The following is a 14,981-nucleotide window of genomic DNA, read 5'->3' on the forward strand; positions in this document are numbered from 1 at the left end:
TCAGTTAGGTTGCTTTAGGTAAACTACTGTAAGTTATTTTAAGTTAATTAAGGTTAAGTTAAATTTGCTTTCTTTGTTTTACTTGTGTAGTTTATAGGTTATTTAAAGTTAATTTTAGGTTAGGTTATTTAAGGTGTTATTTTTTGTGGGTTTGGTTTGTTTATTTTTAGCGTTAATTATTTTAGGTTAGGTTAATGTGTTAATTATTTTCGGTTAGGTTACGTATCCTCCAGTGGTTATCGTAACAATAACAAGGGGCGGCGATAGCGGTACATTATGATAAGACTGATACGTATCAGTAAATAACGTAATTTTCTTCCACTTCAAGTCTTCTTTTTTTCCGATGTTGTAGATAAGACAATATAAAGTCGTAATAGAGAACAAATGAACCGCCCCAGCGGTTAGTAAACTGATTAGAGGTGAAAAGATAAAGTAAAAATGACGCACATAATCAAGGGATGCAGCAAGTTATCATGTATGCGAATGCTGATTGGCCCTTTGAATATTTGACGTAACGTTTTTATATGCTGATTGGGCTTCTGGATTTGTGACGTCATGAGCTTCTGGCCACTGTGGTGGGTTTGCTGCCAGTGACTTCATCTCGGATGTTGTTCAATTTCAATTGTTTATTCCTTGATAGAGGAAGCGGGATCCTAGTGCTGTCACTAGGTACCCCTGTACAATAACACCAGAAGCATCTGGCAAGTGTGACAAGTATATGCAGTATAAATATTATAAAGGGGCTTACTAAAGCCTAAGGAAGGAAGGAAGGATATTCCTTTAACACATAATCAATGTTATTTACAAAATATCTGGCCAGTATGGGGAGGATCATCGTGTCTCCGTCAGGGGGTCGTGGAGTGGTGGTCCAGCAGGCGTCACGGAAGCGTTGTGTGTGGGGACATCTTAGGAGGGGGGTGGATGTTGTTTTCATTATCTGTGGTTGATTAATTCCTGCGAGTGACTTGGATTTTTTTTTTTTTTTTTAGTATTCAAGGCCAGTCTTGACCAATAACAGCTCTTGTCTGATGTTGCTGTACGACACTCAACACATAGTTTGAGGAACACAGTGGAATTTTGCTTTTAATTTATACCATGCCTGTGTATGGTATAATACCAGAGAAACATAAAGCAAAAGGTGTTTTTTTTGTCTAGTGACTACTAGTCTGTATCTGTACCTGTGGTGGTGATATAGTGGTGATGGTACAGTGGTGGTGGTGGTATAGTGGTAGTAGTGGGTAGTGGTGATGGTATAGAGGTGGTGGTGGTATAGTGGTGATGGTATAGAGGTGGTGGTGGTATAGTGGTGATGGTATAGAGGTGGTGGTGGTGGGTATAGTGGTGATGGTATAGAGTGGGGTAGTGGTGATGGTGGTATAGTGGAGTAGTGTAGTGGTGGTATAGTGGTGGTGATGGTATAGTGGTGAGGTATAGTGTGGTGGGTGTGATGGTATAGTGTGGTGTGATATAATGGTGATGGTACAGTGGTGGTGGTGGTATAGTGGTAGTAGTGGGTAGTGGTGATGGTATAGAGGTGGTGGTGGTATAGTGGTGGTGGCATAGTGGTGATGGTATAGAGGTGGTGGTGGTATAGTGGTGATGGTATAGAGGTGGTGGTGGTATAGTGGTAGTAGTGGGTAGTGGTGATGGTATAGAGGTGGTGGTGGTATAGTGGTGATGGTGAATTTGAAAGGTAAAATAAATTAGTTTACAGAACTGTATTCTTGGCAGCTTCTGGGCTCACCGAACGTGTCAACATTATGCGTTGCACCATCAGTGAGGCCAGTTGTAGGTCTGGTTTCTATTAGGACTGGAGCAGATAAATGTTCAGTAAGTTTTTGTAGAGCTTATCAAAAAGAAGTTTCTCAGGTAGATAAGTACAGGTGTCCCCAGGTAGATAACAGGTGTGCTCAGGTAGATAACAAGAACAGGTGTCATTAGGTAGATAAGTACAGGTTATCTCAGGTAGATAACAAGAACAGGTAATTAGGCAGATAACAAGTACAGGTTTTCTCAGGTAGATAACAAGAACAGGTGTCATTGGGTAGATAACAAGTACAGGTTTTTTCAGGTTGATAACAAGTACATGTGTCATCAGGTAGATAACAAGTACAGGTGTCCTCAGGTAGATAACAAGAACAGGTATCACTGACTGTTGACGAGGCGAACCATAACATAAGAAAATAAGGAGTCTGCAATAGGACGGTTGGCCTGTGCATGGCAGCTCCTGTCGAGAGTTACTACCACTCTAGCATCCATGAATCTATCTAGCCTCATTTTAAAACTTTCCAGCGTTCCAGCACTAACTACAAAGTTGCTAAGCTTGTTCCACTCGTCCACCACCCTATTTGTGAACCAGTTCCTCTTCCTATCTCTCTCCTAAACCTAAACTTATCCAACTTAAATCCGTTGCTACGAGTCCTATCCTGCTCGGATATTATAAGAACTTTATCTATATCCCCTTTATTGATTCCTTTCACCCACTTAAATACTTCTATCATATCTCCCCGCACTCTTCGTCTTTCTAGGGAATGCAAGTTTAGTTTCTTTAACCTATCCTGATATGGTAGGTTTCTAAGTCCCGGAATCATTTTCGTCATTCTTCGTTGCACCGACTCCAGTGAATTGATATCTATTCTATAATCAAGGCACCAGAGCTGAACCGCATAATCGAGGTGCGGCCTGACTAGCGCAAGGTATAGTTGAAATAAGACCTCTGCACTCTTATTACTTACACTTCTAGATATAAAACCTAATACTCTGTTTGCCTTATTTCGAACATTAACGCACTGTTTTCTAGGCCGTAGGTCCGGGCTTACAAGTACCCCTAAGTCTCTTTCACAAGTCGACTTTAGCAAAGTATTTGACAGAGTACCGCATCAGAGGCTTCTGAGTAAAAATTAAGGCTCATGGTATCGAGGGGAAAGTTTTAAGTCTAGTTACAAGATCTTTACTTTGTGGTTATCAGCATATATATATATATATATATATATATATATATATATATATATATATATATATATATATATATATATATATATATATATATATATATATATATATATATATCTTAGCTTTATGTAAGACATCTTCAGAGGCAACTGGATTACATGGACAGAGAGAGGCTTAAATATACAGGGTGACTTTAAAAACATGAGGTCAGATCACAATGATGTCATCCACTAATCCCCACACCAACACACACGTAGAGGAGCTTAAGAGAAGGGGGGTGACGTGACTAGTCAGGTTAGGTCAAAAATAAGGGACCCACTAAATAACTATCATACATCAAGATCAAAGGTTTTCAAAGCATTTTTAACCTTGGGCCACTGACAAATAAATTTATGTAACATATTATCAGTTTTGAACTGACCATCAAAACAAAACAAAAACAGATGCCAGATATTGTTATGTCTAACATCTACAAGTTTTTTCTGAAGAATCATTTGAAATATTATATATCGTTGGACATGCATTGGAGAAAAACCTAAAATTACCTAAAGACATGCTTCATGGCCTCATATCTAGGGTTCAAAGGTAGAGCGGGTGGTACCAGATTGATAAGAATTACTTACATAACCTGGAATAAGTATTAGGGCCACTTCACGTGATGATTTTAATATAATTTACATGTACCGGTAATATGTTAGGTTGTTAATATTAGTTATACAATAATAAAATAACAAAAACATTAAAAAACGTAAAGTGAAAGCCTTAGAGAATGACATTACAAGTACAGGTTCGCCAGATATACAGTGCGTGCAGCGTCATACTCCTGGAATTTCTTCATAGGTATGCCGTATTTATTCCCAGGACGAAAACTACCTGAATCTAAACAAATTAAATGTCAAACTACGATAAGTTGTTGAAGTATGTTAAATTGTATTACTGGAAGTAGCGATAGCATGTGCAGTGATTAATCGCATATGGTATATATTCACAGCCGGGTATACTTGCCAAAGGTTGTGTAAAACCGAATTAGTATATTGATTACTTAAATGGCTTGGCTGGCTTAATGTTAGACATGAGGGTGGGGGGAATATCAGTTCGTCCTGGGAAAACTAGAGCAAATACCCATGACGCAGGTGTTGCGACATCACCATCTTGTCGCTGAGGGGCTGCGTTGCGCAATTATTTTTCATTGTCATTAGCTCATTTTATCTTTTTTTTTGCGGTTAAGTTTCTCTACCACCATTCGTAAAATATAACAAAAATAAATTTCCCCTTCCTGATTAGTTTAAGTTAAAGGCCATAAAATAGTGAAAAATGGTTGAAAGATCAGTCTGTGGCAACTCCAGCCCGGGGGTATATAAAGCGCGTCGTCAACAAAGCCACGTCAGTTGCATACCAGCTCCTCGTGATCGTCTCATGGGTAAGTAGTGAATCGTCATTATTTCAAATATTTTTTTTCATCTATTCTTTATATTATTGCCGTCTTCAGGATTTATTTTTACTTGAATATAATCATCTAACGGATATATAAAAGGTGAATATTAGTTTTTTTTTATCAAGTCGTCTTTGGAGTAAAGGTCCAAACTTTAACCAGGGTATCACCGCATTGTTTTCAGGGGCTACCTCAGTACAGTATATACTTGACGTCATATTTAATATTTTTTTAACTCTTATGAGGATATTTCGAAATATCTTCATTTGAAATTTACTGCTTAACAGGATGTCAAGTGCGCAGTTGTTACGACATTACCTGCTGACTCAGGGGACTCAGGGTTATTTCTTTTTGTTGAATAGATAAATAATTATTCATTGAAATCTTCATACAAGTTTACATTAAATCAGCGTGTACGTAGACGATACAGGTATACACACGATGTACTGCAGAAAATTGTATGTTGTTTAGTGTATATAACATTTACAATACATTATTGCATACTTGTACTGCATAAAATGTACTTCTACAATACAGATATACAATGTATGAAAAATTCAAGGTATGTAAACTACTGCTGAATTGTATACCTGCATTGCTTATATACCTGTTAAACCAATGTAAACAGTGAAGTAGAAACCCCAAACTCTTCAAGCAGTTACGAACGCTCTCTTAACATACGGCTTATGTGATTATGTATTTGGAACAAGGCCATTGGGTCGCCTGAAGATTAGCCCCCTTAGCCTTATGATTAAACGAAGCCAGGAAAAAGGTCAAGAAAAACCTAACCTAACCTAACTTAAACTAACCTACGTGCAATGCCATCATATACTGTAGATAATGTGTTGTCAATCTGTACAAGTCGTGTGAGTTTATATCCGTTCACCGATTGAACACCCTAATGCTGTAGGTTAGGGTAGATTATGCGGTAGGTTAGGGTAGATTATGCGGTAGGTTAGGGTAGATTATGCGGTAGGTTAGGGTAGATTATACGGTAGGTTAGGGTAGATTATGCGGTAGGTTAGGGTAGATTATACGGTAGGTTAGGGTAGACTATACGGTAGGTTAGGGTAGATTATACGGTAGGTTAGGGTAGATTATGCGGTAGGTTAGGGTAGATTATGCGGTAGGTTTAGATGCGGTAGGTTAGGGTGGATTATAGGGTAGATTATGCGGTAGGTTAGGGTAGATTATGCGGTAGGTTAGGGTAGATATGCGGTAGGGTTAGGTAGACAGGTTAGGTAGATTATAGGTTAGGGTTATGGTAAGGTAGACTATACGGTAGGTTAGGGTAGATTATGCGGTAGGTTAGGTAGATTATGCGGTAGGTTAGAATTAGATTATGAGTAGGTTAGGGTAGATTATGCGGTAGGTTAGGTAGATTATGCGTGGGTTAGGGTAGTACGGTAGGTTAGGGTACGGTAGGTTTATAGGGTGGAAGTTAGGGTAGATTATAGGGTTATATGGTAGATTTTAGTAGGTTATGGTAGATTAGATCAAGGTAGGGTTTGGGTAGATTAGATCAAGGTAGGGTTTGGGTAGATTAGATCAAGGTAGGGTTTGGGTAGATTGGATCAAGGTAGGGTTTGGGTAGATTAGATCAAGGTAGGGTTTGGGTAGATTAGATCAAGGTAGGGTTTGGGTAGATTAGATCAAGGTAGGGTTTGGGTAGATTAGATCAAGGTAGGGTTTGGGTAGATTGGATTAAGGTTAAAATATGTTAGGTTAGCGTAAGGTTGGTTTAAACATAAGGTGGAATTAGCAGTGGGTGGGGGGGTAATCTTCAGGTGATTTATACCATTATTTTCTGTACATGTTGAATCTACAGTATATGTATGACCTCGTAGCGTTGTCTACCAGGTGAGGTCATAATAGGCATATTAGTGACATCAGAGGTCAACGTTCTCGATAGGGGACTGACCGTGGGTTAAAATCTGGTCAGGTCATCTTAAAAAAAATCGTAAGTGGGGGCAGACGACTGGATGTACAATGGGCAGACTTGGAAATATAACCTTCGATTCCCATGATGATTGTGATCTAGTCTCTCTCTCTCTCTCTCTCTCTCTCTCGTTCTCTCGTGAAGATCAGCACCCCTACCTCATTTTATTGATAATTAAACAATCTGATGTTACTTGCGGAGGTTAGGTTATTAAAAAGGGGGTTTAATTATCAGGTAAAAGAAGGGATTAATCTTCATGTAATCTCTCTCTCTCTCTCTCAACACAGCAGGGAAGTTGTAATTTATTATCGCTGACAGCCTGATACTGAACCACCAAGGACACACCTCAGCGTAATCTGCCACACCAACACATCTACAGTACGTCTTCAACTTAAAAAATCAGATTAAGGTATAACACGAGAATATGAAACGACAAATACCGGTGCCTAGTGTGAGCTGTTGAACATAAGAATAGTACAGTGCATTGGTAATATTTTGAAACAACCTTGGCAGAACGAACGTGATTTGGGTACACCTGAAGATTTGCCCCTGGTGATTAAATATTCTAACACTACCTAATGCTAAGTTAACTCCCCTCCCCCTCTCAGGTAGCCTTAGGGTGTCTAATCTTGGGGTGATCCTGAAGCTGGGGTGTCTAATCTTGGGGTGATCCTGAAGCTGGGGTGTCTGATCTTTAGTGATCCTGAAGCTGAGGATGTCTAATCTTAGGTGATCCTGAAGCTAGGGTGTCTAATCTTGGGGTGATCCTGAAGCTAGGGTGTTAATCTTGGGGTGATCCTAGCTGGGGTGTCTGATCTTTAGGTGATCCTGAAGCTGAGGATGTCTAATCTCTAAGGGTGATCCTGAAGCTGGGGTGTCTAATCTTGGGGTGATCCTGAAGCTAGGGTGTCTAATCTTGGGGTGATCCTGAAGCTGGGGTGTCTAATCTTGGGGTGATCCTGAAGCTGGGGTGTCTAATCTTGGGGTGATCCTGAAGCTGGGGTGTCTAATCTTGGGGTGATCCTGAAGCTAGGGTGTCTAATCTTGGGGTGATCCTGAAGCTGGGGTGTCTAATCTTGGGGTGATCCTGAAGCTGGGGTGTCTAATCTTGGGGTGATCCTGAAGCTGGGGTGTCTGATCTTTAGGTGATCCTGAAGCTGAGGATGTCTAATCTTAAGGTGATCCTGAAGCTGAGGATGTCTAATCTTAAGGTGATCCTGAAGCTGGGGTGTCTAATCTTAAGGTGATCCCGTTATTACTACCCATTCAACCCTTATCAGACGAGTACAAAGAATACCATTAGTCCACACCGTATATACTGTACTGGCAGATTCCTGACTTGCGATACAGTCTACCCCAAAAGTTTAACTCTCCCAGCCAGCTATTGCTGCACTATTTGCTTCAGATGTATGAACTTGAGGCTGTTACTTCGAACCTTTAGTTTCATTTGTATTGGTTTCATGTTCTGGTTGGTACTGAGACAGTTTCAAACATCTGAAGTAGGCAGTGCAGTAATAGCTGGCTGGGAGAGTTAACGAACTTTTGGGTGAGACTACATAATACAGTACACAACACTGGTGTAGTGGCCACGCGGTATATTACCCCTCAACGTTAACATGTTGTTGACTGATGTTATTATGTTTCAGAGAGCAGTGAAGACAACAGCAATAGTAGTAAGACAACGGGTGGGGCGGATGAGTCCCCCTTCCCCCTGGCCACTGCTTTGGCAACACTGAAGCAGAAGACAGCGATGGAGGCGCCTCAAGTGGACAATTTCGTTAGGCTCGGAGATACCTGGCCTAGCTGACTCGACCGCGAGCACCCATGGAGCACTACACTCAAGGAAGGTGTTGTCGCACCTTTCTGCCCTCAATTGTTCCCCGCCAGGGCTCGTGCGCGGGACTTATGCAGTGAGGCAAGGTAAACATCGTCTGCCATTAAGATCAATTTTTTTCTTTATCATCATTTAAAGTTTTTTAAAATTGTGTTTAGAATTAATGGAATTCCAGTATAATTATTTCCTGTTGCTAAAACTTTTATTTTGTTCTTAATTATTTAAAGTTTGATTTTATGATGAATATACAGTAATTTTCAGTCATTATTTGAATTTGTGAGTGAATCGTTTTTTCAAAATAATGGAACTTTAGGTCATTTACAGTGTATACTATTACTGTACAATAATTACAGTACTGTTTTACCATTATACCTGTATAACATTTAGGGTATTATTACCATAAAATAAATGCAGCTCTTTGCAGATGGTTTTATTATACTTGTTTGTCGACAGCGAGTGTCGGTCAGAGGTTGGTGACGTGCACCCGAGCCACGAGTGGTGGTCATGCTCATCGTCCGGCTACCACAGTGGTGTTGGCACCTCGGAGGTCAGCGTCAAGGAACGGGCTGCTCTGAATGCTTCCTTAACCACCGATTATGCCAGCGACGATGACAGTGACTGGGGTGAGGACGAGTGGCCAGTGGAACGCCCGCTACCCCTGCCTGAGTGGGGTTGTGGGCGCCCCGAGGTGAACTTCTCCACCCTCCACCACTATCAGAGGTTCCTGGCACGTCTCACCCACCACCTCCACCATGCCCTCGCCGACCTTCCATACGACACTCTTTCTAACTTTATCACGTGAGTAGTTTGGCAGATGTTAGTTTAGCTGTTACATGAAGGGATTCCATCCCAAGATTGGCCCCCCAGCTTATTCCTTCTGAAGATGACCCCACACACACCTACCTGCATCTACCTACCTTTAAACCACAAACATGACCTCTTTTAAATGTTCATACCATAATTATAACCTACCACTAACCACTGAAATAAATCTTCCTTGGTTACATAATTGAATAATTTTTTTGATCTTTACATAATTACACAGTAGGTATTTTTGGCACGGTAAACTTTCTTCTTGATGAGACAAGAAAATATTGTACTGTATTGTATGGGGTTAACATACACCATGTCAGTGATCAGTTTAGCATGTTTGAAAGATCAAGTTGTACTGATGAATGTTGTTGGTTATAAAAATTCAGTTTAAATGTTTTTCTGTAAATAATATGTGGTCCCTCGATTAACGAACACTATTGGTTCCACAGAATCGTTCGTTAACCAAAAATTTCGTTAACTAAATCTATTATTTCAATGGGATATTGGGTAATTGGTTCTAACTCACAGAAAAAGTACATACAAAGTACTGTATACCTGTAATAGAATTAACAAAACATTAAATATAAACTAAATACAATACAGTACTGTACTGTATAGTATTCTGTACAATAATAAATAAAAAAACAATAGAATACTATATTTTAACTTACTTTGGGGTGTGTATGTCGTATTCCCGGCAGCTTTTAAATATCAAACGGCTGATTGTAGAGGCAGTTGATGATGACATGCCATATTCTTAACAGAGTGCATTGGTTCTAATGCTTTCTTCATGTTTCATAATAATTTCTGCACTGTATATTAAAAATATGTGAGCTAAATTTCAGAATCACCAATAATTTTAACGTAAAAATGCAGAAATATTCAAGAGACCAACAAACTGGATGTTCACTCCACTGTAAACAAAGTTAAACTAAGAAGCGTTAGTGGGTGATTCAATCAGCTGATGGGTGCACAAAAACTGTTCCCTGTACTGTATATACAGTCAACCCTCACTTTACGCGGTTAATTCAACCCACAGGGTACCGCGTAAAGTGAACAACATAACATATGTGATTAATTGAAATAGAGACCGGGCTGACCCCCAAACTCCACTTTTTGACGACACACAACTATGTTGTTGTAAAAATATTATCTTAACTTTATGATGGTATGCACACACAATTAATAATTAAGAGAAATATCAATAATATTAGGTTTTTTAATGCTTACATTAGTAGAAAAGATGGCTGGGCACACGGGGATGGGCGGTTGGTTCCGAGGCAGAGGGCAGATTATTGGCCCTCGCCTGTATCACTTGTATCAATTGTATCACTATCCACCACAGAGGCTTGCAGGGCCTCTTTGTCAAACCCCTCAAAGTCCATACAAGTCCATATCCTCACTATAATTATTACTATCACTGACTTGGGCCGGCTGTGGTGGGTGGCGGGTGAAGAACTCAGTAATGTTTTGATGACTGGGCGACCTTGTGCGCACCATGCTCGCGCCGCTTACACGACATGGCGGATGGCGGGAGGTTTGGATCCAAAAATGGCGCGGCTCGCCAACAGCTCTCTGCGTAAAGAGGTACACGCACCGCGGAATGTGAGCATTCCTGTTTCGGCAGGGTACCGCTTAAACGTGGAAACGCGGAATGTGGGACCGCGTAAAGCGAGGGTTGACTGTATTATCAATATGTTAACTAAATTAGAATGACCAATAATGTTAATATAAACATGCAAAAATATTCAAGAGCACAACTTTCTTGATATTTACTCCACTGGAAACAAATGTAAACATAGAACCAATTACTGTATTGGCGGACTAGCCGATCAGCTGATGCGCACAACAAAGCGTGTTTTTGTAGGGCTTTCATTAATGGAATTGAAATTCCTTATGGGAGTTAATTTGTTAACCGAAATTTCGTTAATTGGACCATTCGTTAATCGAGGGACCACGTCTGTGTACTGTATAACATTGCCATTGATTACTTTAATACTGTATAATAAACATTGCCACTTATTTCACCTTAATAAATAAGCATCTTGAGTCAAATGATAACAGAAACTTGATTATGCAGTTATCCGACCAGGAAAACATGGCTTGGCATGTATAACACTGACAGACCTTATTTTAGAGTAATTAACATGCAACGTTACCACTGCTCCTTTATAGCAATTAACACATTTCTTGTCAGTAATTATTTTAAGAGTAATTAATACACTTACTGATGCATACAAATATTGTTCATGATTGTCTTGTAATCAATGTCTCCCAATCCAACAGATTCTCAAAGGAGTTTGTGGAGTCACGGGACGAGTACCCAGAGCTGCTGGAGTTCTACCGTGACTATGATCCACCGCTGCTGCCCGGGCGTTACACCTGTGTGGGCCTGGCAGCTGACCTCGCCACCAGGTTGTCTGTTCTTGAAACTAACTACCCGGGCCTCAAGGATGCCACTTACCAGGTAAATTTGAAGCTGTATATCACTCAGTAAAATACGTTGATATTACCAATAAATTACAGTAAACTGTACAGTATTTATTTTTTAAGTAATAAGCCAAATTTTTTGATATTGGAAATACACTACATGAGTATTAATATATGATGAAAACCTCAATCTTTTTTATTCCATGTTGAGATTTATTTATAAACTTAATATATAACAAAAACCTTTTCCCCACGTCAACATGCGTTCGTAAACAGGCAATTGTCTTGCTACAGTTATATACAGTAGTGATATTATATAGTGTGGAGGTCCAGGAGGTGTTGTATAATACCTCAACCTCAGGGACGCCGCCCACCAGGTAAATTACATTAAGCTGTCATTTCTTGGATTCAAAGATGGCACGATAATGTTTTTGGGCATATGTCTGTACAGGAGACATTAATACTGTGTCTATGGGATCAAACCTCCTGAGTGTCATGTCAGATGTGAATTTTTACAGGGAGCCTGAAGCAAACTGGGGAGATCAGAACCCATGTGAAATTTTTCCTTGTTTCAGTTGTCCCCTTAAAAGGATTACAGTAGACACGATAGGGATTTTTCATACCATAGACATACTACTGTACTGTCGTAAGTTTGATATTAGTAACGTGCAACTGTTGAACTCCTGAAGTGACACCTTAATATATATACAGTAACATAACCTTAATTATCTTGTTCCACTCTGATGCATGTTCATAATAGTAAACAAAAATTTCTTTGAAAGTTTTTTTTTTAAACTTAGCCACTTACTCCTCCTCTTAGCCACTAATGAGTCAGTCAGGTCTCTTGCTCACTGTTAATTTGTTGTATAGTAGAAATGTTATTAGTACAGTATAGAAGATGAGATATTTCCACTGTCTTGTTGGTTTGATGCATGATAGTTTTTTTTAAAGAACATAAAGGATTATTTTATTATTTGACAAGTATCCATTTTCTGGCTTGAGTAATTTTGTCATAGAATAAGCAAGACCTTCACAAGAACTTAATACACAACATAAACAAACTTTCATTGTATGGCTTCGACATCAATGCGCATCTGTAGAGTTGGACGGGAATTTATAAAAAGTGTTTGGGTTTGTAGAATCCTCCAGTAAATCGGTTTTAGATTATATTCCTATGAATTTTTTGGCTGACCAAGTCTTAACAAATTGAATGTCACTACACCATTCATATCCTAATTTCATTTTAATATACAGACCCTCCCCATGTTTAAAGTATTATATTCTTTGAAAACACAATAATTTTGGTATTGTATTGTGTAAGCCAAGAGGAATACAGTGGTTATGTGTAACAGGTGTATACAGTAATGTGTGGCTCAGGTGTCATATGTGGAATTAAGATTATACAGGTACTTTGATGTTGTGGTGTCATCTGAGAAGTTGATGTTATATATATACTTTGTGGTCCATGTGTCATTTTAAGTTGAAATTAGGTAGATAGGTAAAAATATACCTTTAAGTTTCAGTTCAGATTATATACATACATTGGTGTTGAGGTTAAGTTGCAAAAAGTTGAAATTATAAATATACTTTGTTGTTCAGGTGTCTTGTGAGGAAGAGGTGAAGGCATTAGATTGGTACTGCTCACTGAAGGAGCCTCCTGTGGCCAGCTGCATCAAGGAACACGTATTACTGTGTATCAGAATCCGTGTGGCAGGTCGTGCTGGCGTGCTGCTCTTTGACCCTGGCTACCATGTTGGGGAGCCCATCACAGTTATGGAGGATGGTCTTGCCCCTCAGTCAGGTATCATAAAGGCCAGCACTACACGTTCAGAAGTCCACCGCACCTTTCAGTACCATTTCTGTGCAGACAATCCAGCCTTTGTGGCCTGGGAGGTGGTTGAAGAACGAGATGGAAAACCAAAGAAGAAGTTTACAAGTCTAATCCACGTCTCGAGACCATTTCTGTCTGGAGTGGATATCGCTGAACGTCGTAATCTGGTAGAAACCTTCAAGACTCTGCTGGGGCGTGACGATGAAGGACATCTCACATGTGGACTCTACTTCCCCATCAGGAATTGCTACAATACAAACATTTCTTTCTTCCATCAAGTTGAAGGCATCATGAAACACCTCAGACAGCCACTGAGTTCCTTCTTAGATGATGCCTTACTGGAAGAAGTTGAGGAGGCTGTGGCTGCAGTAGCAGCAGGGATAGGTCGCACCAAAAACGACTTACAGTCCAGTCTGGTGACTTTAGCTCATCTGCTGCTGGATGAAGACCTGGTGAAGCAGGTGATGGAGCTGAACAGTGCCATCATCAAGATCAACAGTTCATTAGTGACTTAGATCTGTTTCTCTATCTCTACATAATTGACATTATGATAGACAATGAGGCTGAAGTAGAACTGTCGTAAGAATTTAAAATGAAATTGTCTTGGGAATTCCATTATGTAGAACAGTATTACTTTAAGAGTTTCTGTTGGTTCATATTAGCATTTCAGTTTCCAGAGACATTTAAAAACAACAATACTGTACAACAATAAATTTCACACTGCAAATATATTCAGGGTACAGTATAGATTTATCAAAGCTAAAAATAAGTCTTAGAATAAATGTGATATCACAACCAGGGATCAACTACATAACATATTCTTCCAGAGCCTGAGAATAGGTGCCGTTTTTTTAATAAATACGTGAGTCAGGATTGTATCTTACAAACCCATTATTATTATATGAGGCACTCGGGGTGAAAAATAGATAAGCAGAGGTAAAGTAAGCCAGAAATTGCACGTAAAATTTACCAAATTTGAAATAAGTTTAATAAAAAAATATCCTCACTGTTGCTTGTTCCAGTACTCGACCAAAATACCAGTGAAAATCATCTAAAAATTTGTTAGAATAAACAGTCTACCACAGAAGGTAAAAAAAACTCCACAACGGAGTATATATAATGGTGCTGTACATTACTGTCAGTCTAAGAGTAGATACAGTATAATGTACTGTATATCAGCATTACATATACTTTTATCTTCTTCTCCACTAGATGGCTCTAGCCAAATTCCAACACAGACTGACTTTTTCAAACTAGGTGGCACAAAGGAACAGCCGATCTTTTGGTGAAGAGGATAAAAGTAAAAATTAAAGTATGACATCACGCCTCATTGGCTGAAGACAAGCCTAAGGCCTTCATTCTATAGGCTCGAAATTGGTGGGAACACTCCTGACATTGTTACAATGTAATAAAAATAAATATTGGTATACTACTGTTTTTAACTTAAGTTCCATTATAATGTTGTGGAGAACAGGTTGTTTGGTGTTCACTCAGGATGGGATGGAGAAAGGAAACTCACACTGTGCTCTCTGTATACATGTACTGGATGTACAATGCAGCTTGGTGCTGGGAAGGCAGCATGGTTACAAGCGTGATGTAGAGAGAGTGGTTGGTGAGGGTGCTCAGAGGAGGACCAGCCTGTGGGTCGCCATGCTTGCCGGCGGGAGCGAGGACCGCCAGGCAGGCGGAGGAGGAGGTGTTGCTGGCTGGTTGGTGTAGGTAGAAAGAGGGAGATCACCACGAGGTCAGG

At 39.7% G+C, this 14,981-nt stretch overlaps 1 protein-coding gene across 1 annotated transcript; it reads left to right on the top strand.

Annotated features, from left to right (window-relative positions):
- The first annotated feature begins 4,266 nt into the window (after nucleotides 1–4,266).
- Nucleotides 4,267–14,661, top strand: LOC121865104. Its single transcript, XM_042364434.1, has 5 exons — nucleotides 4,267–4,372; nucleotides 7,970–8,105; nucleotides 8,611–8,955; nucleotides 11,257–11,437; nucleotides 13,000–14,661. Exons 1-5 carry the CDS (start codon nucleotides 4,267–4,269, stop codon nucleotides 13,744–13,746), a joined length of 1,515 nt encoding a protein of 504 aa, XP_042220368.1. The 3' UTR covers nucleotides 13,747–14,661.
- Nucleotides 14,662–14,981: the final 320 nt, after the last annotated feature.

The sequence above is a fragment of the Homarus americanus genome, unplaced genomic scaffold, assembly GCF_018991925.1.
Source record: "Homarus americanus isolate GMGI-L3 unplaced genomic scaffold, GMGI_Hamer_2.0 scaffold2539, whole genome shotgun sequence".
Lineage (NCBI taxonomy): Eukaryota > Metazoa > Arthropoda > Malacostraca > Decapoda > Nephropidae > Homarus > Homarus americanus.

Coding starts and splice junctions, on each gene's coding strand:
- LOC121865104 (XM_042364434.1), top strand. CDS start 4,267: ATGGTTGAAAGATCAGTCTGTGGCAACTCCAGCCCGGGGGTATATAAA. Junction 4,373..7,969: donor TCCTCGTGATCGTCTCATGG/GTAAGTAGTGAA, acceptor ATTATGTTTCAG/AGAGCAGTGAAGACAACAGC. Junction 11,438..12,999: donor TCAAGGATGCCACTTACCAG/GTAAATTTGAAG, acceptor TTTGTTGTTCAG/GTGTCTTGTGAGGAAGAGGT.